Genomic DNA, 27,210 nt, shown 5'->3' on the forward strand with positions numbered 1-27,210 from the left:
AACTTTTTTAAACAATATTAAAGTTAAAAAAAAACTCCAATAACTTAAAGCTCTGAAGTAACGACTGAATGTACTGGAACATGCATTTTTTTTGCTGTTATTATATTTTTTACAAGTGGACTTGTAAGAATTAAAATATTTATTAAAAATAGTTATTTATTTCGCTTATATTGATACACTCTTTAACTGAACCGTTAGTCATATTTAGTTTTATTTTTTATTTTTTAATCATAATATAAAGGAATCCTCACCTATATTAGGCGTATTCCTTATTTCAATTTATTTCTAAAAGTTTAAAGACGTTTACTTATTTTTCGGCTAATATCTCTTAAACAGTCGTTTCCTAAATAACTTATTTAGTTGTAATATTGCTTCATACTATTGATTGTGTCACTCCCAGATACCTAACGCATTTACTTAATATATTATTATTCTCGTATCTTATAATTACTCTTTTTCTGATTCAACTCAGAGTTTTTTTAAATACAATTTGAAATCCAGCACTACGAACAGAACAGTAGAATGATTAAAATCATTGTCATAGTAAACAGACACCCTTTTTTTAGTACAAAAATTAGTAGTATTTTGATCTCCATAGTTATGAATGATTGATTAAAAAATATAATATAATGCAATTGAATATAATTAAGGTATAATGGCGAAATATTAGACATAATCAAACTTAAAAATGTTCTGAGTTCGTAAAGGTATATTTAATTTGAATAAGAAAAACTTTATGGAAATTGAATTTCCATTTAAACGAATAATTGCAGTTGTAAAACAATTACCGCTCGTAACAATTTAGCAAATTTTGTAAGGAAAGCATAAAGTTTTCTGGAAATGCGCAAAGTACTAATGGAAGTTGAATAACAATTAGGATTGAAAATTTAAATGTATATTAAAATTGCTTTATAAAATAAAATGTGTCTATAACAATTAATATTTTTTTCCAGTAAACCAAACATATACATATGTATGTAAAAATGAAATTAAACAAAGTATCATAATTCAACCCAACCTCTTTTTATAATATTCATATATACATAATATATCAATTAAATATATTTTATTATATCATCATCATCAGCCTATCGGAGCCCACTGCTGAGCAAAAGCCTCTTCTCATATAGAGAAGCTTAGAGCATTAATCACCACGCTTGCTCCAAACTTATCATTTGAAATTATAACTCCAGGTTCATTTTATCCATTTGTAATTATAAACAAAATTATATAAATACAGTTATAAATTTCAACCACAACTGTAATTGGGTCACACATAATCTAATTCGTAATGAATACTAATCTAGGATGTCATTCGCAGACAGGTAGACTAATTTATAATAGTAGGTGTTAGTTGCAAATGAAAATTTACGTATCATCGTGGTCAGAATAACCGCAGACTAATACTTTCAACGAAATATAAATATACATATTTATGTATTGTTTAAAATATTCTCATTAACTGCACTAATTATATTTTATTTTAAGCTTCCATAGCTAGTTCAACATTTAAATCATAAAAAGTAGGTAAATAATTTATTATTAGAGGCCTTATAAATGAAATATGAGGTTTAATACAAATTATTTATATATTTTTTAGGCGTTAGATTTTAATTAACACGAATACATTTAAACATTTAATTTTGTTCTATATATCGAAGCTATAGATCCTAAACAGTATTAGAGTAACTCTATCACTCTAAAAGTTTTTCTCATCAGCTTTTTAAGCTCATCAAAATTTGGTATTAGTCCATGTTATTGGGCTAATTTAAGTATAAACCCATGTCCCCGCAGGCTGTAGTTCTAATTAAACCACATTTATTTAATTAAAGTAGCTTTTTTTTGCTTATGAGAGTATTAATATTTTTTTTCCATATAAAGAACTTAAAATATGACACGTAGAAGATTAATTGCACCATGATACATTAGCTCTAATTTAATGCTCAGGATAAAGTTCTTAAGATACTCTTAACGGGTTTCTTAAACGAAGAGCTATCTCACAAAAAAGGAACACATTAGAAATGAAAAGGAAGCATTAGTAGAGCGGAGAGGAAATGGTCTGAAACTAAAAGAAATTGCGGTGTAACGGCTATGATTTTAAATGGCTAAGTACTGAGAAAGAACTCTGAGATGAAAGGATAAAGAAGTTTTGAGACTACAAATATCAATGGACATCGGTTCTGCAAAAACGTCTTTTAACACTAACGCTAATTTAAAAACTAAATGGAAATGAGTAATTAAGTGTAAATAAAAAACAATTTAGATGTAATGTTTTAACGATCAATATCACTAATTAAAAATTTACTATGTCTACACCCACTTAGAAAATAATTATGAGACTGTTTTAATGGAAATAAATGTATTAAAATAATGACAAGACAAATAAACATTAGTAATTCTCGATAATCTCACATTTGTTACGGAAAAGTTACCGAGTAATGAAAAATTATTCAAATGGCAAATATTCTTCGTTAAGAATGTTTATTATAGTAAATCTGACTAACAGGCTCAGAGTCAAAAGATAGATTTCAGAATCGCTTGATATTACGGGTTTGAAGCATAAGCTTATTAACTGGTTAATATAAGAGGCTTAAAAAAAAATAATTAATAAAAATTATCACACAATGCCTGTCCCTGCCAGGGATTGAACCCAATAACTACCTAAAATCGAATCGGGACAATTGTAATCGATTTTTTTTGTTTATTTTTTATTATACTTTATGATTTTTTTAAATCTTAAAACTGTCAGTGATAAAAAATATAAATTTTACATTTTAATTTCGAGGTTATAGCATATATTTAATAAATTTTATGTAAAATTATCAAAATATTGTTAGGTTATTTTAAATATGGCCTCCATCCATCAGTGTCGTGTCAAAATATTGTTAGTAAATAAAGAATTTAATTTGATGTCAAATCTCGACTTCATATTTTGTAAATATTTTATACTAGTTTTGCCTGCGACTTTGTCCGCATTGGATAGTTTTTTTGTATAGTAGTATGTAAAAACCTGAGCTGTACTTTTTTGTACGTATGTTTGAATTGTGCCGAGATGGGATGAGGCAATACTAAGTGTGATTGTCATAGGTTAGGTTAGGTAAATACATTTTGTGGCGTCGGGACGTGACGACCCCATCGCCCACCGGGTAACCGGTGCAATCAGTTACGGGGGGGGAGGACCTTGACCTCCGTTTGGGGTCTTGGTCCAGGGCTGGGGATCAGCCCATGGAGGAGGCGGCCGTCCGCGGTTGCCGCGTTTGGCGTCGGGACGTGACGATCCCATCGCCCACCGGGTAACCGGTGCAATCAGTTATGAGGGGGGGTTCGCCGCTGAATGCGGTGAACGGAAACTCAGACCTCTTCGGAGGTCCGGGTCGCTTGATGGCTGGTCTCCGCTCTGTCTGCCGTTGGACGCTTGCGCTCGGCGGTGGTTGGTTGGAGACTGGCCGCGTGGGCTTGGGTGGGAGGGGTAAGGGGTTAACCCTCTCGCGATTAGGCAAGCTCGCCAGGCGGGGGGACGCTCCTTGTCACGTGGAGTGAGCCCCCGGGGGGAGGTGGCCGTTCGCGGCCTGCCGCCGGATCGTCGCGGATGGATGCCTTGAGCGATTCCCGCGTCGATCCACCAGGCGGTGAGGAGAGTGACCGCTGGTGTTTAAGTGGGTAGCATGGGCCCTTCTGGCCCGTGAATCCCACATAAGATCCTCCGTCTCCCCTAGACGGAGGGGTAGGTATAAAACCTTTCACCGCGTTAACAAAAAAAAAAAAGGTAAATACATTTTAAGAAGAAGATAGGTTACTGCAATACATTTTTATATACGATGGTTTTTGTTTTTCCATCCTTGGCCAGAAAAGTATTTTTTTCCATGAGAATGCGTTGTTTTCCCGCGGTCAAAAGTAACTCATGACCTTTCTGAAGACTCAAACTATCTTCTTACCAAATTTCATTTAAATCTGTTCAGTAGTTTAGGCGTAAAAACGATCAACCTATCTGACTTTTCCCATGGGAATGCGTCATTTTCCCGTGCTAAAAAGTAGCCTATGTCCTTTCTCGGGTATCAAAATATCTCCATACCAAATTTCGTGCAAATTGCTTCAGTAGTTTAGGCGTGATTGATTAACAGACAGACAGACAGAGTTACTTTCGCATTTATAATATTGGTATGGATTGTACTCGTACCTATTGTGTTGTTAATAATTGACATTTCTAATTATTCCTATGGTTTCTACAAAAAGGTGCAGACGGTTATCTGAGAATGAAACGTTTAATTTAAATGAAATTTCCAAATAAATAAAATCTCTGTTTAAATGTTAGGTTTATAAATTTAAGTTTTAGTAATATTTTAATAAATATTTAAAAGGGGTGCCACCACAACTAGTTCTAATAAAATCATCAAAATAATTATATTTTCTCTATAATTTAATAGTTTTTGTGTAATTTTTAGTAAAATATGTAATCGCTTCCTCCTCGATAGGTTTTATTTGAGGAAGAATTCTTGAAACGGCATGACAAGATTAAAATCGAATCCTGGGGTAAAAGTTAGTGTTATTTGAATATATTTATATATATATATTTGAAAAAAAAAATTGGAAATGGTACGAGAAAAGCAATGAGAAAGCTACTTATGGCACATGCCAGATTTTTTATTTCTTGAACGAAAAAAAAATTTGTCGTTTAAACAAAGTAAAAAACATTTCCATAGAAATAAACTAAAACTAAAAAAATATAATTACAACTATCACAGGTCGTAAAATGGGCCAACAAGCCAAATATATATAGGTAACGCACCTTGTACAGTACGCCTCATTAGCTAATGGGCAAGGCACTGCCATTCAAAAAATTTTAGCAGCTACCTTCTTATTTACACCCGCAGTTTTTATTCATGTAAGCGATATTGACGCATAATAAATAATACTTTCGTTATTTTGCTTTACAGCAATTTATCATCTTCTGATAAAATTTAATAACTATAATATATACATGTATATATATTTTCTATATAGAATGTTCACGTTTAATTTTAAATATTCTATGGAATTAATTTATGTTAATTAAATAAAACTTTTAACTTTTTCGTCAGGTGTGATATAATATATAAATTGTACGTACTGTGTGAGAATTCTAAGATGCACCCTCCAAGTCTTATGTACATCACAAATTGAAATGAAGCCTCAGCTGTATCAAAAGGCTTCAATATGCACTTTCTTGCTTCACACTGGTAATATCATTATTATCATATAATAAAAGATTATTCTCATCTTGTCGCAGACGTAAATAAAAAGCGTGAAGACCGGTATTGCCTTTTTATTCGTTATAAGCGAACCAAGCTCATAGTATGCAGATTATTTTGTGTGGGTGCGTCTTTCATATAATTTCATTGCTCTTTTTTAAGCTTGAGCAATATCTTTAAAATGAAACGCTCTTTGTTCAGAGCTAACGTTTTATACATCATAATTTTATATAGGATGCTTATATATTTTTTCATTTATGTATGACGAGATATTTCTTAATGAGTTTATAATTAAAATTTACAAAAAAAACCTCTTTTTTAACTTCGATTCGACAAAAATGTTTTGAATCCAAAAGCATTGACTTTTTTATATTATTCTCTTGATTAAAGCTCTGAAACAGAATTTTAAATTCATATTTACCAAATTTCATAATTAAATTACCGGAAAAGTAAGTGGTTTATTAATGAATGCAACCTCCATATTTCGGAGCGGACTAAAGATTGATTAAATATTTTTATTATATTTAAACAAAAACGGGAAATACGTAATTTGTTTTTAAAATTAAGTGTTTTAAAATTTCTAAATAAGTGCTCTACATGCAGATTTATATGTATTTGCTTCTACGATAAAGCTCTTAGAATTAAATAGAATGATCCGACTTGAGCTAAAGATATATCGTGCAAAGACATTGAAGATAACTTCATCATCATCATCATCATCATCATCATCAGACTATCGGAAGCCCACTGCTGAGCATAAGCCTCTTCTCGCATGGAGAAGAAGATAACTTACTAAGTCACAAAGTAAAGTAGAAATAATACTGTCATAATTATATACAAAAAAAAAATATTTTATATATGACATTAAGTTTCACTCAAATTACGTCCTTTTTTACTGAGTAGGGACCAAGTTTCAATTGGTTTCAGTGTAAATTGAATCCGCGCTCAGAATATATTGTCAGAATAATATTCAGAGAACGAGTCCACATCGAGAACGACATATTTTTTTCAAGTTAAGTTTTAACCGTTCCAATAAATTCCATGAATCATTGAACACTGCAACTTTAATGGAATATAAATGAATACGGTTCGATAAATAAATCTTTCTTTAACTTTATATACCGAAAAATCTTTACGGTCACAGATATTATTTTCAATAATAAAAAATTTTGAAAAAATTCATACATTACAATCAGTGTTTCTTTGAAATAAAAAAAACTATTAGTAAAAGTTACATTAGCTAAACTACTTTCATTAAAATAATATGCGCTGTACAATGGTTTATAAAATTGTAATACTGAATTTATGTGATTCATAACACATGTATGTAAGTCATTCCGGATAAATGTACATTATTTTTCGTTCTGACGGAGTTCTACATTATGAGAAAGAATTTTATTCCTGGGTACTTGTTTCAGTCGACTTAAATCTGTATCGGTTATCTTCTATGAATATGTATTTATGAAACTTAAACAAAAAATAACTAAAGTTATTATAACTTTAGTTATTTTTTGTTTATGTTACTATAACTCCAATTTTAAACTCCTTTCTTCCCACAATGAATCAAAATCTCAAGATAATCTCGTAATTCACATATAATATTTACAAATCACTCTTATAAATCATAAATATAGAATACTTAACGGGCTATTAAATATTGGATTTAAAAATAATAATAAAATAGAGTGATTTATTTCATTAAGATAATTCAAATTCGAGGATATTTTCGCAAGCTTTGTAGATCTCGTAATGAGACTAGGCTAAACATAATATAACTGTAGTTCCAATTGGCTAATTAGTTAGTGCCACTGTATGGATAATTCTAGCAGTCCTAACTAACGTATATTTCCTCGGCGAGGAAGTAATTAGCGAATGATTCTAATTTAACTAGCTCATTACTCCATTAAAAGTTATACGCTAGTTAGGCTTATTTCAAATGGATTAGAAATTACTTAAGCTTTTTATACAATAAGTATTTAACATGATTCTGTTCATTTGGGTATAAATAGGTATTTTTATTTGAAATAAATCTACGTATTTAGTGTAAGTGAGAAATATTATAAAGCATGAATTGCTGTCCTCTAAAAATATATAATTAATTGCGTCTTTAATACTTTGTGAATATGAACTAGTTACAAAATGAATAATAAATTTATGAAGAGATCCAAAAATTACGTTAATTATTGATTTGTTTTTATAATTTATTATTAAATATCAAAAATAATCATAAGAATATTAAAAAGAATAAATTTAAATTGCATATTATCCAATAATATTTTAGAGTCGAATTCTGCCGCAATTAAATAATTAGAACGTATCATACATATTCACTTTCATAGCAATTTTACAGCACAATGATAGCAATTTAGAAAATTGTTTAGGCTGAAAATTTATAACAACATATTCTACAACTGTGGGTCTGGAATTAACTAGGTGTGGGAGTTGCCTCCGCAATCTGGGTCGCTGTTAAGATGTGAGGATGTAAGAAGATTTGGATGCGTTACAATTTATATAAACATAGTTTAAGATTTGCATAGTTATTTATTATACAGAAAGATTCTGAAAGTCTAGATATTTATATGTAGAGATAGATACATAAAATTACACATATATAATGAAAATTCTGTTAAACTGAATAAGATTTTTCTTCTTGTAAACTATAATGTTGGTAGATATCATATAAGCACTAAAAAGTTAAGAGAAAAATATACATAAATATATATTTTCGTTACGATTTAAACATCCGAAATTCAGTACTTCATGAATATCGTAATTAATTTGATCGTGGAAGTCGTATGCAGGTCGTCGGGTTTAATTCTATACACGCCGGGATATTCTGAAATTTACATTTAGAAAATAGATAAGAATATTTAACACATTAAATATAATACAGCTAATAGACTAAATGAAACTAAACTCGAAAGTTATGTCAATCTATAATATGGGATGTCTTTAAAATTACAGTCACATAATTACCTTAATGCCTGACCAATAAACCATATTTCACAAGGCACTGAAGCCTTCATATAATTGTTACTAACGACAAAGTCGTTAGCGGCGAATATTGCGATCACGGCCATTTTGGATATCAAATTGCAATTAGGACGTCCCTTATAAACCATTGAAGGTTGTCAATTACTACAGTGATTATGTTGTCTGATTTATCAATTTGTTTGCTTATATATCTATATATATAAATGTTTTATGATAATTGTACATAAAAATATATATTTTTCTATAATATATAAAGTGAAGATAATAATAAATTATTTTAATATAAAACATATAAAGCTCTAAGAATAAGTCATATTCAAGAACTTGAGATAATATATTCAAAAGTATAATATAAAGTTCAAGCCGATACTTATTCTTAACATAAAATTGTAATTTTTAAAATTTTTCTTTAATTTTTATAGTATAAATTTATAATAATGTGGATTAAAAGTTTTTTTAAAATAAAAAAAGGCATATATAAAATTTTATTGGCATAGATTTTAAAGTTTTGTAAGTTTCCAAAACAAAGTGATACCACGTAAAAGCTTTTGTTATAACGTTATCAATGATTTAATAATATCAATATTTTTTTAAAAGCCAGTTAAAATACGGGCTACATGTAATTAAATCTCATTTCATGCCATAAAAATCCGCTCTCATTATAAGGAGCATTCTTATAAATAAAAATCATCGTCTTAAAATATTTTCGTAATTATTCCAACATTTGTAAGCACCTCGCTCAGAGATTTAGGACTTAAATTCTAAATCCTTTTAGAGAGAATATTATGAATTTAATACACGAATATTTAGCGAGCTCCGCTTCCGACGATAACAATTTTATTTACTTTTCGCGGAAGTTCTTTAATTTCAATTCGGAATGATGCCTTTTTAAGTTTTACGTCTTGCATAAAAATTTTCATGTTGATTTATAACTACAGAATTTCCTTCCACTACATGTTATTGGATACGAATTAGGCATGCATCATTAGTTAACGTTTAAAAGTTATTTCAGGGTCCACTGGATGTAAATAGACATGACGTTAGACTCTTTACTCATATATTTTGCCAGAATTAACGATTAATTAGTTCCACATTTCAATTTCTACCCACTTGGTGTGTTTTAATTAATTGATCAATAATAAATCTCTCACTCGAAATTATTGAAACGCAATAAAAACCTTTTAATATATCAATAGGGTTGAAATTTGAATGTAGCGGGTTATGAATAAAATATGAAAGTAAAGCACGGTGTTTTTAATGGGAAGCCTTATTTAATAGATTGATGCGGTGCGATGCATGCGGTTTTTTTACACCATTGCCTATATTAAGAGTCGAGATCAATTTTAATTATTAATGATGTGCATTTCCATATCATAAGAACCTAACATTAGTTATATACTTCACTAAGGCAAATGCAATGATACTGGCCACTCTATTTACAAATCGGTACTGCACTATTGCTGCGTATTTGATGTACGGCATTTGTGTGTGTTTAATATTTATTTCATCTTCGTTATACTATTTTATTTAGAATTTCTCTAAAGGAAAAAATTTATTTTTCCAAAACTAACTACCGGTTTCCTTTAATTCAGATCATGTACCTATCATTTTATTTGGACGATAATTTATTTTAGACATCTCTAATTATAATGATTTTTCTTTGATGTTCTTTTTCTACATATTAGATTTATACTTAACTTTGTTAAGTTTGTTAATAAATCTAATTCACATTGATAACGTGTCACTAAAATATACACTTAGTAGTACACGAGTGTTAATGTTCTTATAAATTTTAACAGAATTATTTATATGTATTTTTGACTATCGATATTGAATTATGACTTTTCAAAGAAGCTATTTAATTTTATGGTATTATTTAACATAGAATAAAGAATACATTTAGTGAGGGTGGCTGGCATATAATTTTCAACCCTCGCGTCGGTTGAGTTAAATCGTCTGTAACTAAGCGAAAGACGTTTACGCTATCTGTCGTTTGATGTCAAATGATTTGAAGTGCAGTTGTAAAATGTTTAAAAATGCCCCTCCAACCACCAACGTGTGTTAAGTGAGTACTTCTTTTACATTCAACCCATTTTCTACCCTCCTGCGAGTACCCCGGCGTTAAATACCTACATGGGTACACCTATCAGCATTTTCATTTCATTTACGTTATCATACTACCCATAATAATGTTGATAGAACATAGAAATTTTATTTAAATTATCGAATTAATAAAGGGTATGTCTAATTGTGAATAATTCATTTTCGTTCCATAAATTAATTTCAGAATACTATCATTATCTTTTAAGTTAATTTGACCTTTTGCCAACCGCACTTAATAGTAGAATGTAATAACTATTATTTACGCTAAGTGATATCCCAAAAGCTTTTTAACATAGTTTTAAAAGTATTAAGTTCTGTTATATTGAATATAAATTTGTAAATTTCATGTCAAGTTCGTAAATTTTCGGGGAAAAAATACTATGTTCAGTAACATTATATTATGAATTGATTGAATGGTGATTTAAAAAAATCAGATTCAGAGAAACTATTTTTTTTTTTCAGTAACCGCTGTCACTGTTACCTTCGTCGGTAAGAAGGAAGAAACGAAATCTGTCTTAACACATTTTAAAACAAAGAGGTGAGTATAATTCTTTATACTATAAGTCGTGTGGTTTTAATTTTTTGTCAACTCTTTTAGAGAGAAATGGAATACAAAAAATCTGTGCAATGACAAAGGACAGAGTCATTTTATTTTTTCACAATAGTCAAGAAGAGACAATCAACTTAAACGTGTCTCTGAAATGGTGAATGAAATAAAAAAGCGCTTATCAGCTGTTCACTGGGAGCTCGTATTTTTATTGGCTTTAAACTTTTATGTCAGCGAGAACTTTGTAAGGCCGCTAGTACATTATGGGCATTTATTGTTTTTTTTTTTTACTATTGCCGAATTTTGTTAAATTTTTCGCACAATTTCATTCGAACGTTTTATTGTAAATGGATTTGAATTGTACTCGTATATATAGATTTTTCGACGCAGATAAATAAATCGTACGAATTAAAAGCATCGACAATATCCGAGTATTGGATTATTAAGTTTTTTAGGGCCTTCGCTTTCGATACTGGAATTAAAATACATGTAATTTGGCCCAGTGTGTCACAATTTTCACATTTTACGACTCAACTGTATCAAAGTAACATTTGGGGTTGTTTTATTGCGGTCCTGGCCATTAAAAAGTGAAATAAAGTTGGTAATTTGTATTTAAGGCTTGTTTGTAATTAAAACATAATTGTCCCTTTCTTTGTTGTCAAACATTGAAAACATGAAGTTAGATATATCTAAACGAAAACCTGTTTTGTTTTATGAAAGAAACGTTTGTAATTGTTCCGATCTGAGTAAATCCTAGCAATAATACCGAACGAGATAAATTACATAGTTGTGTTAATCCTGCATTTGTTCTCAGGAATCCCTTATCTTATCCTGAGTCTCGGATTAGCGAAGGCTCCTCTGACAGACCAGATTATGGTGAGTGATATTTATTTACTATTTCCAAACCTAAGCCTTAATCAATTTTGTTGGAGCCTCCGGCCATAGTATGTATTTAAATTTATAGGAACATTTTTGAATGTAAAGAACAAACTACAGATATAACAAAAAAGAAAATGCATCTAAAACTATAAAACTATGTATTAGTCAAATTTATTACAAATCATCCTGAAATTATAAGAAGTTTTGAATTCATTATAAGTGTCTGTTCTTTCACAAAGTCCCAACTATATATAATTTACAATATATATACATCTTCCCATTACTTGTTTTTGTATCAAAGTAATTTTGAATGACATCCCGGACATGACGGGAATATTTATTTAGTTTCACTCAGGGAACAACTTTATCTGACTCAAAAGAATAAAGTTTTAAGATAAAAGTGTTTTCGGAACTCGGTAACAACTTTGTCGCTCGCCTCAAACTTCTAGCTCCTACGATACGGAAATGTACACTGCAGTGCCGATAAATGTGTTAGCGAATAAATCGACGACAGTTTGAAATAAAAATATTATTATTTTACTTTATTCATTTTATTGTGCATTGTTTTAAATGTGTTAAAATTTACTTATTTATTTATGTATTCTAAGTATATATAATACATTCAAGCTTATCTACTTATGTATATTAAAAAATAATTGAGTATAAAAGAATTTAAAAATTGAATTTCCTTTATTTTATTCGAAACATAAAACATTTAATTCTTCTTATAAAACTAATGTATGGAATTTGTTTATATGTCGGTAGAAGATCTAGCTTATAGTTTTGCAAATATAAAACATAAAAGATTGTATTCGTTATGAAATGAATAAGCAATATATATTGGTATTTTTTTTTACCAAAACAAAAATACTAGCATAAATGAGATATTGAAAATGTAATTTAATAGATTGACCTTGTTTCTGTACATCTTTATATTCATCATCATCATCATTATCAGCCTATAGGAGCCCACTGCTGAGCAAAGGCATCTTCTCACATGGAGAAGGTTAGAGCATTAATCACCATACTTGCTCAAGACGGGTTGGCGATTTCAATCTTATAATTTTGAAATTATAAGACCATTTTCCTCACAATGTTTTCCTTCACCGTCCGTCAGTCAGTGGTGTCTAAATACTTTTAGAAAGGACATATGATTTGGAAAAGATCATATTGGTACTTGCCAGGTTTTTGAACCCGCGCCCTCGCGTATGAGAGGCGGGCCTTTCAACCTCCAGGCCACCACGACTTATATCTTTATGTTATAAAATTATTTTTCCTCGTCGCCTTCAATGTTAATTCTAAAAACATATTTACCTTCTGCTCTATCATTGAGAGCCCAGGACTTATAAATAACATAAGAATTATTATAAAAATTACAAGTGTATATATGAATAAACGCTTCCTAATTGTTATTACTCTCTACAACTTTCTCTATCAGTTATAAGGCTCTGGTAATTATAATTAAAATTCGAAAAGTATTTTTTTTATTTACCTGGAAAGAGAAGAGGATTTTTACTTTAAAATTCCGTTCTCTTATCAATTTCATATCATCTTAACGGTTAAGAGATATACAGATGATTTTTATATTCCAAGTAGGTATTACTTGGGTCCTTCATTCAGCTAAACAATTTCCGATTTAAGGTATAATAAAATAATGCCCCTTAAAATCTGCTACAATTTGTATTTTTCGATATTGTAAAAACATTAATACTTTATATGTATTAGGTTTTCACTGGAAATAGTTTCTGTTTTCATAATAAAATGCATTAACTAGAATTCTGTTAAATCCACTTGAAACGTATAGAGCGTTCAAAACGATTTGTGGAAGAGGAAACAGTCAATACTCAGAAAAAAGTAGCAAAGAGAAATAATTACGTTTTCAAAATAATATAACAGAGCTACATGGTCATAGTGAAAATGGCAATTGGATTAAAGAAAATATTCTTGTAAAATTTCTGGAAACAGATGTTTTTACCGAGGGTAATATGGATTTACAAAAATGTGTATTTGTCGAAATGATCGTTCGAAATTTGAAAAAAGTGATTACACCTGATTGTATCTATCTATCCTCTATTTGTGGATGTTGTCCTGGGATAGGAAAATTCGAATTAATAAAGGACTTGTACTGAAAAAGAAGGAGGAAATGGTATTTCGACACTCGCACTTGCACGAATCCAATTTTAATAAAGGTTCTTTGTAAATTTTCTATATTTATACTTTCCTAGACGCGCCAATTTCACATTAACTCTGTTGCTTCTACCTCGTTTATTCTACCAATGTTATTATTGATTTAAGATTATTTATAATCTAATTCTGGTAATAACTTTGGTGTCGTTATTATGTTCCAAAGATAACATGTTAACCCTTAATGAGATCTAAGATTTTCGCGAGTATTCATTTAAATGAAACTAGTGTTATTCGGATTTACTAGTTTTTAAATAATAAAATCCGCGTAGTAAATCCGAATAACACTAGTTTCATTTAAATGTTAACCCTTACCCAAGTAATTGATCGTTTTGTAAAGATTTAACTACAGTTTTAAGATCTGGTCCGCAACATTGAATCTTGCTATTGCTTAGTTGTGCTTATTTAAAATGATATGCTGAAAGCCTTTTGAAAGTTTGTTTGTGTGTTTTTAATTATCATGAATACAAAATATTTTAATTAACGTAAAAAATAAAGTATTAATGATAGATGAGTAATAATAAAATTAAAATTTAAAACTACTGGAGTATACTAAAGTGTATGATATTTTTTAAATATTAAAAGCATTAGTGATATCATATGTATAATTTTAAAATCATTTTGTTCGCATATTTTGTAACAAATTGGTCTTCATATAATTGACATAGAGAATATAGTATGATATATATTTCCTTTGTTTATAGGTAAGTAATTAAAATAATGCCTTAAGTTCCGTACCATAAAGTTGAAGGAAACGAATTGTGTGAGTGCTTCTTACCTTACAATTATTTTATTTTATCTTCAGATCTTTACTAATGTGTGAACTATTCAATAAGACACCAGACCTTGAAATTCTTAATGGAGAAGCTCACGATAATATTTGTCTTCATACATAACGAAAATTGTAAAAGTAAATTTAAAAATGTATTATGTCGGGATTCTTTAATAACAATCGGAACGTTGATATTGAAATAAATTTCAATATGCTTAACATGATTTAATGTTTGATTAAGAAAACTTTAAAACAGAATTATTTTATACAGTTGGATCACGAATCTAATTAAAAGTTTTTTGTATAAAAATTGCTTTTCCAATTTTACAATTATTTTGCTCTTCATTGTACGTAGATTGGATAAAGTTTAGACCGGGCTATTGTATAGGATATTGTTTGGAAATTTATTTTAGAGTTTTGCTTATCTCGATTTTCATTTAGTATTTTATCCGTTGAATTACCAGCTGGGGCTTGCCCGGTCGAAAGTAGTTTGTGAAATTATATTTTTTGTTTTTATATTCGGATGTGAACTTTTAACTAAATATTCCATGGAATATAATTCTGTAAAATGATATCAAATATAAAATTTTTCATTCATAATTCACATTCAAGCTCAAGAAGATCAAAGTATGAAATACCTCGTTAAAAACAACTGTTCAAACTTATGACCAGTAAAAAAATTATATCGAAATTACGCTTATATTCAATTAATTTTGAAAATTCGGTTCATATTCAATGAGTTCAACTCACACTTCAAACTTCACGAAATCTCAACTTCGAAAAAACATTACCAAACGATTTTGTAGCGCAATTTCCACGCAGTTTAGTTTTGTAGAGCACTGAATGCACTCCAAAACTTGCGCAGAGTTGTGGTCCAGAAAGTTACCGGTTAACCCCACCAGTAATCTATATATACGCCGTTGGCAAGCCAATGCCAACTTTATCCGGTTATAATACAGTTTTAAATGAAGTCTCTGAAACTTTTCTTCCAGTTTTATTTTTCAATTTAAGTCCTGTTTCCTTTAGATGAAGTTTAAAACTCGAAGTGTTTGAAATTTATTAACATGGCGGATGGTGGCAATTATGATTTTTGTTTTGATTTAAAAACACTAATGAAAATAAATTTTCTATTCCACATCAAGTCTATATTACAAGGTTTTGAAGTCGATAAGAATAAGGAAAATTGCATTTCTATGAAACAAAATGTTTGTTTAAAGTATTTTCAGAATATGTTGTGTATTAACAAATTTTATTATATTTTCCAGGTACACTTATTTGGACAGGACTTACAAATATAAGGTGAATATTTAAACACAGTTAATTTGTAACAAAAGAATATTGAGACTCTAAGGTCATTTGTGTAATACAAAAAATAATTTTTCAGTGGCATTGTGATATATTTTTGTAACATCATTAAAATGTTATTATATTAAAGTAAATCTACTATTCCATAGAGCCGTTGCAAAGATACGGAACGCGTTACAGATCTGAGATTTTTGATCCAAAGAGCTCGTTTCATTTACAGTTCTGGCACTAGTCCAATCTTCATTCAGACACCAGAACTTCTAATTTAGTTCAAAACTATCACTTGCTTATTTTGCAGTTTAATAAATATATAATAACTGTTAAATCAAAATTGTTGTTACTTTATACAATAGCCTAAAGATCAAATCAGATATCTAATTACGCTCTGGTAAACAGAACCTAGTTTAACAACGGTTAACTATGCATAAATTAAACTGAGATTAATGAAATTACCACGACCAGAACTCGTGGCTATGCATTAATGTATGCTCAATTTGAATTTATGGGCTGAAGCATGCATTGTGGTAAACATATGTATAGCTACAAGTAATCTTGGCTCTTATGTATTAAATTATAAGAGCCATATTTCACATGAATCGCAATGAATTCACTAATTATAAACTTAATGAGAAATTACGTCTAGAAAGTTTATACTCCATTTGCATCTACCTTATACATCTTCCTTTGTCTCTACGTCTGAATTAATTCTTTAGTTTAATTACCATTTTCATAGAAAAATTACTTAAATTCACATTTTTAGGAATGTTCTCGATACTTCGTTTTCAATATCAGATTTGGCATTACGACTCTATAGAATTCGGTCTTACTATAAAACTTAAAATCCTGCAACCCACTCGAGGCTTAAATAACGCTTGGCAGCAGATATTACATTTTCATAGAAAATTTATTGTGTATAGCTTTATTAAGAAATTGTCGATATTGAGAAACAGTAACAAAAATTACAATTCTATTATAATTATAAAATTAAATATCAAAGTTTACTTACAAGGATAATGTACTGGATAATGTTAATTACCTCCGAAAAATGTAGAGTACAATTTATTAATTTTAATTTAACGCCCATTAATTCATATTATGTATCTGTTAAATTTTCATCATAATATCGTATTTTACGTACAAAATGAATACTTATTATGCCACACTCAATAAATTAAATACGATGGAAATAAATTCACATGGCCGCTGTAAAGGCTGTAATAATTATTGAAGCTGCGTTACAGTTCATTTATGAATCATCTGCGGATTATGCACTTTGACTAAAAGAGATTTTTATTTGTATTTAAACCGCGATCTATATACACTGTGAGGAGTGTTGTAGTTGTTAATAGTTGTTATTAGTTGTTAATATGTAACACCTATTTCAGATCAAATGAATATAAAAAGAATAGAAAAAAACATACGTTGGATGATATTTCATATGAACCGGTTTCTTTTGGTAAGTGATTAAATTTTTATATTGGCAATCTATTTAGCTTATTGTGACAAGATTCTATTTAAGCTCCATGTATTAGCGTATGTTTGTATTGGGTGGGATCACGGTGTACTATGTGATAGATATCTTAAATCTTCAATTCGAGATTATGGAATATGTGCTTAGGAATATGACGTCATCATAGATTCGAAATAGCAAACTAGGTATTTCTTAATGCACATCTAAAATATGCCTGTAAAATGTAAGAGCTGACTGAAAATATTTTTGATAGTAGCTTTGTTTTAAAAAAAAATATTATTCAATTTATCATAATTATTTTATAGGACTCAGAATGAAAAGAGATTTAGGACCAAGAAACGTGATGATCACTCAACATTTTAATAATAAAATAGTATCTCCGGGTGAAGATGTAAGTAAGATAATGTTGTCATAAACACATAGTTTTAATAATTTATTTTGGTATTGAAAACAGTATTGAAACTCTTAATAATACCTTAAGGAAATAAAATAACAAAAAATATGTTTGACTTTTGAGGAGAAGTGATATTACAATACATTATAAAATATAGTTTTTTAATTTGTTGTTGTACAGTTATATTACATTCAAAATAATTAAATATTCGAACCTAAAATAAAAATTGATTGAAAAAGTTATTACAAAGCAATAAATCTATGTGATACATAAACTATTCGTTATATAGATATAAAAGATCCTCAGCAATATTTTTTCGTACCTCATGCTTCAAATACACGAGCATTATTTCAGGTTAGTTTACAGTGCACGGCGACATCTGATAAGCCGCCGAGATTTATATGGGAGAGGGATGGTGTTGTGATTTCTTCTAACACTGACTCCAGGTAAAAATGTCTGTTTAATTTAAAACATTAAATATTGTAACACATTTTGTTTGAACATGGAATTACTTGGTGACATATACGAGTATTTTTGTACTTTTTACTAGAGGTGCTATTTATGACAGTTTATATTTTTTTAATGCTATGCTTTGCGGTTTACTACGAAGTGGATGAAGTTAAATTAGCTATCACATTTATTCAGCTATTTTATGAGATAGATTTTTTGTCGTTATATCCCTAGACATAGTTCATTAATAACATTTATGAAAACTGATGTAAATTTTAGGTATTATTAAATATAGTTTTTATATCAAGGGCTTAATTGTGCAGAATGGATAGATAAAACAGTAATGTGGAAAAATAAATACATATGTCGGGTCTGAAAAGAGACATTGATAACTAGTTGTAATCATTGTAGTATTGATAAAAGTCTTAGGGTAAATACATATAATGTTAAAAAGAATATCAGAATTTTTTACTGTAAGAAATATTTATTATTATTAGAGTTTGTTAGTTCAAAACATTATTGAAGGACAATTAAGAACATATAAAGCACTTCAAAGTTTCTATTGCCTGCAATACAGTCTTATAAACGTTGACGCCAGTTATCAATAGCAACACACACTCTTTATGTGAAAATTTCTTAATTCCAATAATATAGATTGTGTTAGAGAATCAAAGTTTTCATGGTGTTTACCAGACTTACTCTCCAAAACCGTCTATAAGCCATAATCCACTGAATAAATTCAAGCCCATATGACAGCCGATCTGTAGCGTCGATAAAATCCGGATATAGTTTCTTATACCTCTTTGACCTGGCTCCAAGTCTTGGCCAATCTTAAGTATTGGATATTGGGTCGATAAAGGGCTAACGTACCTTCTCAATAATGATATCTTGATAGGCTTATACATTTGTAATGAAACGCTTATGACTATCGCTCAAACACTTTCATTGCCAAAGTCCAACCAATCATTAACTGAATTCCAAAAATGGCCATCATGCACTCTTTAGATTAAAGAGAAAGCTTCTTTAGAGATCCAGCATAAATACGATCGTTTTGTTTGTTCATTATCAAAAATCGTCTCTTTGCTAAACAACAATGCTCCTTTAATTTCCCTTTGAGTAACACTTAAGTAGTTGTTTTGATTTTACAACCATGTTTTTTAATTACTAGTTGTGAAATGACCAGTGCACGATTTTAACAGCTGTAAATCCTATGTCATCTTCTAAAATATGCGACAAGTTTCTGGCAGATATCTTTTTCTCTACAGATAAGATCTTTTTCTATCTCACAGAATTTCTGAGAATTCTTTTCCTCGCTGCTGTTATCGCATTTTTCGTAAGAAAACTAAGTGGATGGCCAGAGATTTTTTAACGCAAAATAATCAGGTTTGATTACAGCTACCAATAGTTCGACACATAAAACTTTCAATAATATCAAACTTATCGAGGATTTTAAGATGTATAATTGGCATAATTTTTTATGTAAAGCAATCACATCAATTCCGTGCTCTTTATAAGTTCACTCCATTTTGATATCATAAAATATTATACAATATATGGACCCGGAAATAACAAATGAAATTAACATAAAAAAATTACACATTACAAATTCTACGATAATATTTTATTTATTTTTAAGTAATGATAGATATAATTGCTGATGATGAACATTATGCCCATCATTTAATTTCAGATACATCTTGGGTCAGATGATGTCGGCGAGTGGCGTTGGTGTGATATCACATTTGAATATATCAAGATCAAGGGTCGAGGACGGCGGCCTGTACACTTGTGTAGCCTATGAAGGAGATTCGAATACACGACATAGTTCTAGAATTGATGTTTATGGTAAGTATTTTTTATTCTATTTTATTATTTTGCGTTGGTAACAATTTAATTACAAGATAATAAAAACGTTGTAAATTATTGGAGTTTAACTTTTAAAAGCTACATCGTTGCTGTCACGCCATGCTGCCATTAACTTTTTGAATTCTGTAGATAATTCATTTGTAATTTTTTTTCATCTGCCTTTTTGTATATGTCCTTTCATTTAATTCTCACATTACTAAATTAACAACACATATAATAGTTCTTACAATACCACAAATCTGTGGCATAAATTAGGCAGTTTTTAAATATGGAATACTTCAAATTAAACATTTCATACATTTGGAATAATAATTACTATTAAATACACAATAATACTACTTATATTCGAATATCTCTAAAATATACTATCAGAGAATATTAGCAATAATTTTTTAGTCTAAACCATGAACTATATTTTTGAATACACACGACTAAACGTAAACGCATAACTCGAACAGTCAGTAATATGCATCCTGCTATACATTTACGTAAACATGAAAAAAAAAATTATAAAAAAATAATAATAATAAGGATCCAAGCTCGAAAATGTAGCCAATATTTCACCCAAACCGATAGATTAATCATGAAGTGGATGAGACAAAAACGTAGATTATGTTACGAATAAAAATACTTTCCTCATAAGAATCTCGAGTACCGTGTCATTAATTCAAACGACAGTAAATCAAGAATAATAACTCCATCTGTTAGACAGAAAATGTTCTTACAACACAATACTATACTATTGCTGATATTTAAGAATAATAACAGGTTATGACTAATCGTAGAACTAACGAGAAGTTTGATTGTCATAATTAGTTGTAAGATTAAATTTGTTTTAAGGAAATTTGATTTTAATTTTTTCTTATACAATAAATAGTTTAGGGTAATATGATATTTATAAAGAAAAGGATTTCGTTTTTTAAATCATTTGTATGAATTATATGGATTGTAACAGATGAGTCAAGTAAAACTTTAATTTGCAATTCCCTTAATGATATGGAACACCATTTAGAACGTTTAAAAAGTCTATAGTTTTAATTAAACCAAGACCTGAGTAAGGGTACATGTTCTACTTATGGGTATCATCTTATATTTTTTTAAAGAATAACTTATAAATAAAAAAGGTTGGATCACTGATTTGCACTAAAGTTGTATTTATCACAGTGTTATAAATTAACTAATGTGAGAACTAGGTATGAGGAGATAAACAAAAATATTGAGGGACATATATATATATATATATATATATTAGAGAGAATGAGATTTTGTAGTACTCATATCTTACAATAATATAAAACTAACAAAGTGTATTTTAAGTACCAATATATTATTAAGTTTTCCCAATTAATATTTGAGTTATTCGCAGACTTAACTGTTGTAATCAAATTAGTTTGATTCAATCAGAAGCCAGACGAGGCCTTTGTGAGATTTAGTAAAACTGATTTAGTTAATTTAGCATACATTTCTATGGTAACGTAATTCGAAACTAAATTCCGTTTGTGTTTTGCTAATCGGTAGTATTTCTTGTTAATTATTGTTGAAGCTATTTCTAAACTGTTATGTTATGATGTATAAGTTAATATGATTTTGGTAACGTAAACACATTTCCTAGTAATTAAAAGTTTACATTTGTTATGGGTTTTATTAATTTTAGGACCACCATACATAAGAACATTACCCCCGATAAAAGTACAAAGCGGTGATTCTTTGAAATTAAGATGTCCCTTCTATGGATTCCCAATAAGGTAAACATCTTCCAGCAATAAGCTTCGTTTGCCAAAATTAATAATTGAAAATTCCAGAAGACTATCAAGTTTGTCTTGACTGAGATAACATCGTTATTAGTTTGAAATTAACTTCAAATGTTAAGACTAAAAGCCTTTCTTACTCTTTTTAATATCAACATAACTGCAGACTTTTAAAATATATTAAATTCCTTTTGCCCAATAAAGTAATATCAACAAATCAATACTTCAAATCTTTTTTGAATATTATAAATAACAATGCAATTTTATTACATAGTAAATTAGAATGGGAACACAGAGGCAAAAAGATCATTAGCACAATGCTGCCACAGCACTCTAGATATAAAAGGACGGAAAACAGATTCTCGGATAAACATAACATAATAGAACGCAGGGAGAGACAGGTGATTGAGACTAGTGAGGACGGATTGCTTAATATACAGAGGGTCGTTAAAGAGGAGAACGGGGAAATGTATACATGTATAGTTTACAGTCCTTCTGGAGAGATGGCTAGGAGGTGAGATAAGGAAATTGTAGCTTTAACATCGCTTGAATAAGATGTTACGTATATATGTAAACATACCACTAATGTGCCGACATTTAAAAAGTAATAATTTGTAATCAAATTCTTTAACGATGAAAAAGTTTGGAAGATATTAACAATCGCCTCGATTTATACTTATCCGGTTTTAATACAAACATTTTTAACATAATGAAAAATTAAACACGCAAACGGAACACGCTTTATATTCGATTCATAAGCCAAATTATTTAAAGTAGAGGACGTATGAATAAAACTATTTTCCAGATCCTTTGAGATCCAGGTGGTTGAAGCCCCGGAACTGGATGAACTGAGAGTTGGCTCCGGCTTGAAGGAGGGTCAAATAGTACAAATAACCTGCAACATTATAGGTGGAGATCCCCCTATATTCTTCTCCTGGTTGAAAGACGGTATGAAAATACCCGCCAGTTTGAAGGTTAGTGAAACTTTTAGATTTTCTTCGATAATACTATGAAATAATATTAGACTAAAGACTAAATGTAAAGACTTGTTCATAATATGTAACACGATAAAAAATAAATCACGTAGTCTACTAACAGTATAATATTACCAATAATACGCAAGTATTTATTATGGAACCTGTTCCGTTGATGTGTCATAATTATATATATATATATAGCAAATATTTTCTAACTTAATCTCCATATATATGTATATATAGAACATTAAAATTAAACTGTCATTGTGCCTAGGCGTCTGAAATTAAATACACTTATATATTCACAATTCAGATAAACGAAAGGAGTTCAGAATTATTCAGCGTATTGATAATAAAGCGAGTGTCGCTGGAGCACTGCGGCCGGTACACTTGCATTGCTACGAACCACGTGGGCAAGGTCAACCAAACCACAGAGCTTTATATAAACGGTAAGCTATATACATATATATATATATATATATAAATATTCGTTTATTTATTTTACGAACTATGAATTTAACCTTAGTACAAGTTTTCGTAATACGTACAGTTTTCATATCTTGCAGTCTTTAAATTACAATAATACTAATAGATTTTGAAGATTAAAATTAATTGATAATTTTCGTTACATTTTGAAACCTTGTAAGAAGGGCACACAAATTGTTATGATTACAATTTTGTCTGTAATATATTTTATAAAAAAATTCAATAAAAAAAATATGACTTTTTTTGATTGACACAAAACAAGTCCCAAAATAGTGTGATCATCATAATATTTTTAATAATAATAAATAAGGTGAAAATTGCTAGGAATTTTTCATACTTTCAGTTGCACCAAAATGGGTTGAGGAGCCAACGAACAAATCTCTCTTATTAGGACATCGTGGTGTTGTTGATTGTAATGCAAACGGTTACCCTGAACCGCAGATACATTGGATGAAGCGAGACAGTATGTTATTATATACTAGCCATACTAGCGTTTTCCGCGACTTTTGCTAGGAATATTTATTTTTAAATATCAGTCTATAATGAATGTAGCACAAACTATTTATCATATCAGCGATCTACCTGTGAAAATCCTATCAAAAACAATTCAGTTATTTTAGTGACTAGCCGAAACAAACGGATGGATTAAAATAAACATGTGTATATATATTTTTTTATTTTACAGAATTAAAACAATTAAGAGAGCAATTTTAGTTAATAGTATAAACATTTACTCCCTTTTTTATATGTTTATTATTTTAGAATAAAATATTACTAATTTTAAAATTCTCGGTAGCAAATTTTTGACTTTTGGTAATTTGAGTGCGATTTTATTCAGATTTAAAAAAATATGGAATTATTAGAAAAAAATATTTTATAAAAAGATGCTTGATTATAAAAATACTTGCAAGACTACTTTCTCCAATAAAAAAACCAGTTTAGTTCCCAGAAGTAACTTTTTAGTGGAGTGAATTATTACAAGTGCCACTTAACAAAATTGCCCACCGTGACTTCCCGAGTACATACTAATTAAGACAAATTACTTGAACCATTTTAATCATTTATGTTTTTTCTATTATCTCAGCTTTAGATATGTATCTTTTATTTCATTTTATCTTTTCTTGCCGTAGATGTTAGGGCAGATTTTTGTCTGTTCATAGCTTTAGGTATTATCTTTTATTTCATTTTATCTTTTCTTGCTATGTGTTTAGCTTTTATTTGATTGTTATCTTTGATAGGTTTAGGAATATGGAGACCCATCCTGGACTTGGCTGGTGGCGTATCAAGTTACCCCAACGGTAGTCTAACTCTAGAAGTAGTGTCTTTGTCTGACGAAGGGGAGTACGCGTGTCACGTTGATAATGGAGTCGGAGAAGCTCTCAACAAGAATCTCTGGATAAGTGTCAATAGTAAGTATTGAAGTTATATTTAAGTTTATTGTTATAATATAGGTAATAATATAATTTTTGTATATGATCTAAAAAAAAATTTTTTATTGGAAATTAAGTAAGTACTTTTCCAACAAGTATAATTTTATCATTATCTTACTTCAATAAAATATTACCATTATATTATTAATGAACAGATTATTTCTAGAGCCAGTGCATTTTGAGTCTCTGGGCATGAATCTGACCACTAAAATAGGGTTACCGATAGCATTAACTTGTCAACCGCTGGGAGACAGCCCTATAAGGATAAAATGGACTTTGGATGGGAAGCCAGTAGAATTTACATCCTCCAGGTAAAAAACATAAATAATCATATAATTCATTCAAATTGTTCTTATAAAAAAATTCTGTATAATTCCACTAAATTTTATTTATTTTCTTATGAATTGAATAAAATAATATTTTTATAACAACGCCCTCTGTTACATTCATTAGGAAACTTTTGCGCCATAATTTTTGTAGAGACCCTAAAGATAAGTTGATGCGGTTTGAATATGAGTGTAAAGGAAATCACAACATGGTTTATTTGTACTTATATAGAGGGCGTTACAATTGAGACTGAAATCGTTATAAAAAAAATTAAATGTATATTATTCAAGATAAATCTAAACTTATAAAACAATTGAATTATAGCATAAAAAATCTTGTTAAATTCTAAAGAGATATGACATAATTTCGACAGGAATTGTAATTCTTTTTAAAAGGTAAATTGTTGGTAAAGGTAAAGGAAACTCTACTGAAAGGTTAGAAGTAAATTAATCATACTGCTAACAAGTAAACTGGTGTCAACTTGACTCTTTTTTCATATATACCTTATATATAATATACAAGGTATATAAATAATGATAATATATTTCAGAATAACCATATCTGAGAGTCAAACGTACGCCGGTATGAATAGCACGTTAAGCATCAATTACGTTGAAGGAAGAGATCGCGGGAATTACGAATGTAGAGCGAGCAATCCATACGGAGTGGATAGTTATAATATACATTTAAATATATTGGGTAAGTTATATTTACGTTCATTATATATTTATTATATTAAAAATTATTATTTATTAATAACTTTGTTTATATATAAGTTTTATAAGAATATTCGTCTCTATGACATTTTATTTGGAATTGTTACAGTTTTTAAATTATATTGGGATCACACGTTGACTTCTTATATTCATTGAGATATCTAAGCGTTTTGATACAAATTATCTTATTTTAAAATTTTTACAAAATAAATAATTTGTAATAAGCTTATATTCAATTTTTTTTGGTATGAACAAACAGTGAAGATGATTGATTGAGTTATAATTTTTATGTAAGATTTGATAAAACTCTAATTAATTTATAAAATTGATACAAATTCCAGAACCTCCGAGTCCTCCACAGGATTTCCAGGTGGATACAGTGAGCAGTTCCATAGCGAAGCTTTCGTTCAGAGACACTCTACCTCATGTAGAGTATTACACCTTACAGTACACTTCAAACCAATACAGTCTATGGGAGGCCGCTAAGACTATTAATATAACAAGGTAATATGTAATAAAAATATATTTTACCTCCCTTAAAAATTTTATTTTTAATTTATTTTTGTAAACGTAGAATATTTTTATCTATATTATTGTCTAGTAGTACGAGTGTATATAATTGTTACTACTGAATATGACTTTACATTGGTTGTCAATATGAAAAATAAAATGTCTGTATAAAAGGAAATAAGTGTTAGGTACAAGAAATGAAAACTTTAAACTTGATTATAGGATTAAAAAAAAACTAAGATTCAAAAATTATTTTCACCAATATTATAAATGTGAAAATGTGATAGGATACATAAGTATATATTTTTCGCTTTTTCCACTAATATACATACATATAAGAGAAAAGAATAACACTTAGTCCATATTTTATTCCTTCACGTCAACTAAATAGTTAAGCGACACAGACGATAGATGTCGCTTTTGCCAATCAAATCAAATCAACAATATATTATTAAATTCATAGCATATGACATAGCAAAAATGTATAATCAAATTATTAATAACCAATACAACAATAAACCTTCAGACAACAAGCCCCTCGTCAATCCGTTCAGTTAGTAGGCCTTCAACCATCGGCGGAGTATAGAGCGAGAGTCGCCGCTGGGAATAAAGTCGCGTTAAGCGAGTACACGTCCCCAGTACACTTTACTACACTACAGGAAGGTAGGTCCTAGAAAGTAGTGTGTAATGTTATTTAGTTGAAACTATATTTATACTGATGTGTTTTGGTATCACAGTACATTTATCTTGTCTCCCAGTGAAATGGAAATGTAAAACCAATAGTAAAATATGAGAGGGAAATAATGAACGAAACCTAGTTTTT

General features: G+C 29.4%; 1 protein-coding gene across 1 annotated transcript in view; it reads left to right on the forward strand.

The window, feature by feature from the left end:
• Positions 1–27,210, forward strand: part of LOC116773555 (cell adhesion molecule Dscam2-like) — a 97,191-nt gene that overhangs the window by 56,224 nt on the left and 13,757 nt on the right. Inside the window, exons 3-19 of the mRNA XM_061528753.1 lie at positions 10,788–10,863; positions 11,687–11,748; positions 15,973–16,006; positions 17,398–17,468; positions 17,789–17,874; positions 18,232–18,323; positions 20,018–20,172; positions 21,848–21,938; positions 22,216–22,455; positions 22,747–22,915; positions 23,232–23,367; positions 23,748–23,867; positions 24,643–24,813; positions 25,001–25,145; positions 25,712–25,860; positions 26,219–26,381; positions 26,914–27,050. Coding sequence (XP_061384737.1) covers positions 10,788–10,863; positions 11,687–11,748; positions 15,973–16,006; positions 17,398–17,468; positions 17,789–17,874; positions 18,232–18,323; positions 20,018–20,172; positions 21,848–21,938; positions 22,216–22,455; positions 22,747–22,915; positions 23,232–23,367; positions 23,748–23,867; positions 24,643–24,813; positions 25,001–25,145; positions 25,712–25,860; positions 26,219–26,381; positions 26,914–27,050 — 2,097 coding nt within the window. The remainder of the gene's footprint in view (positions 1–10,787; positions 10,864–11,686; positions 11,749–15,972; positions 16,007–17,397; positions 17,469–17,788; positions 17,875–18,231; positions 18,324–20,017; positions 20,173–21,847; positions 21,939–22,215; positions 22,456–22,746; positions 22,916–23,231; positions 23,368–23,747; positions 23,868–24,642; positions 24,814–25,000; positions 25,146–25,711; positions 25,861–26,218; positions 26,382–26,913; positions 27,051–27,210) is intronic.

The sequence above is a fragment of the Danaus plexippus genome, assembly GCF_018135715.1.
Source record: "Danaus plexippus chromosome 22 unlocalized genomic scaffold, MEX_DaPlex mxdp_27, whole genome shotgun sequence".
Classification (NCBI taxonomy): Eukaryota; Metazoa; Arthropoda; class Insecta; order Lepidoptera; family Nymphalidae; genus Danaus; species Danaus plexippus.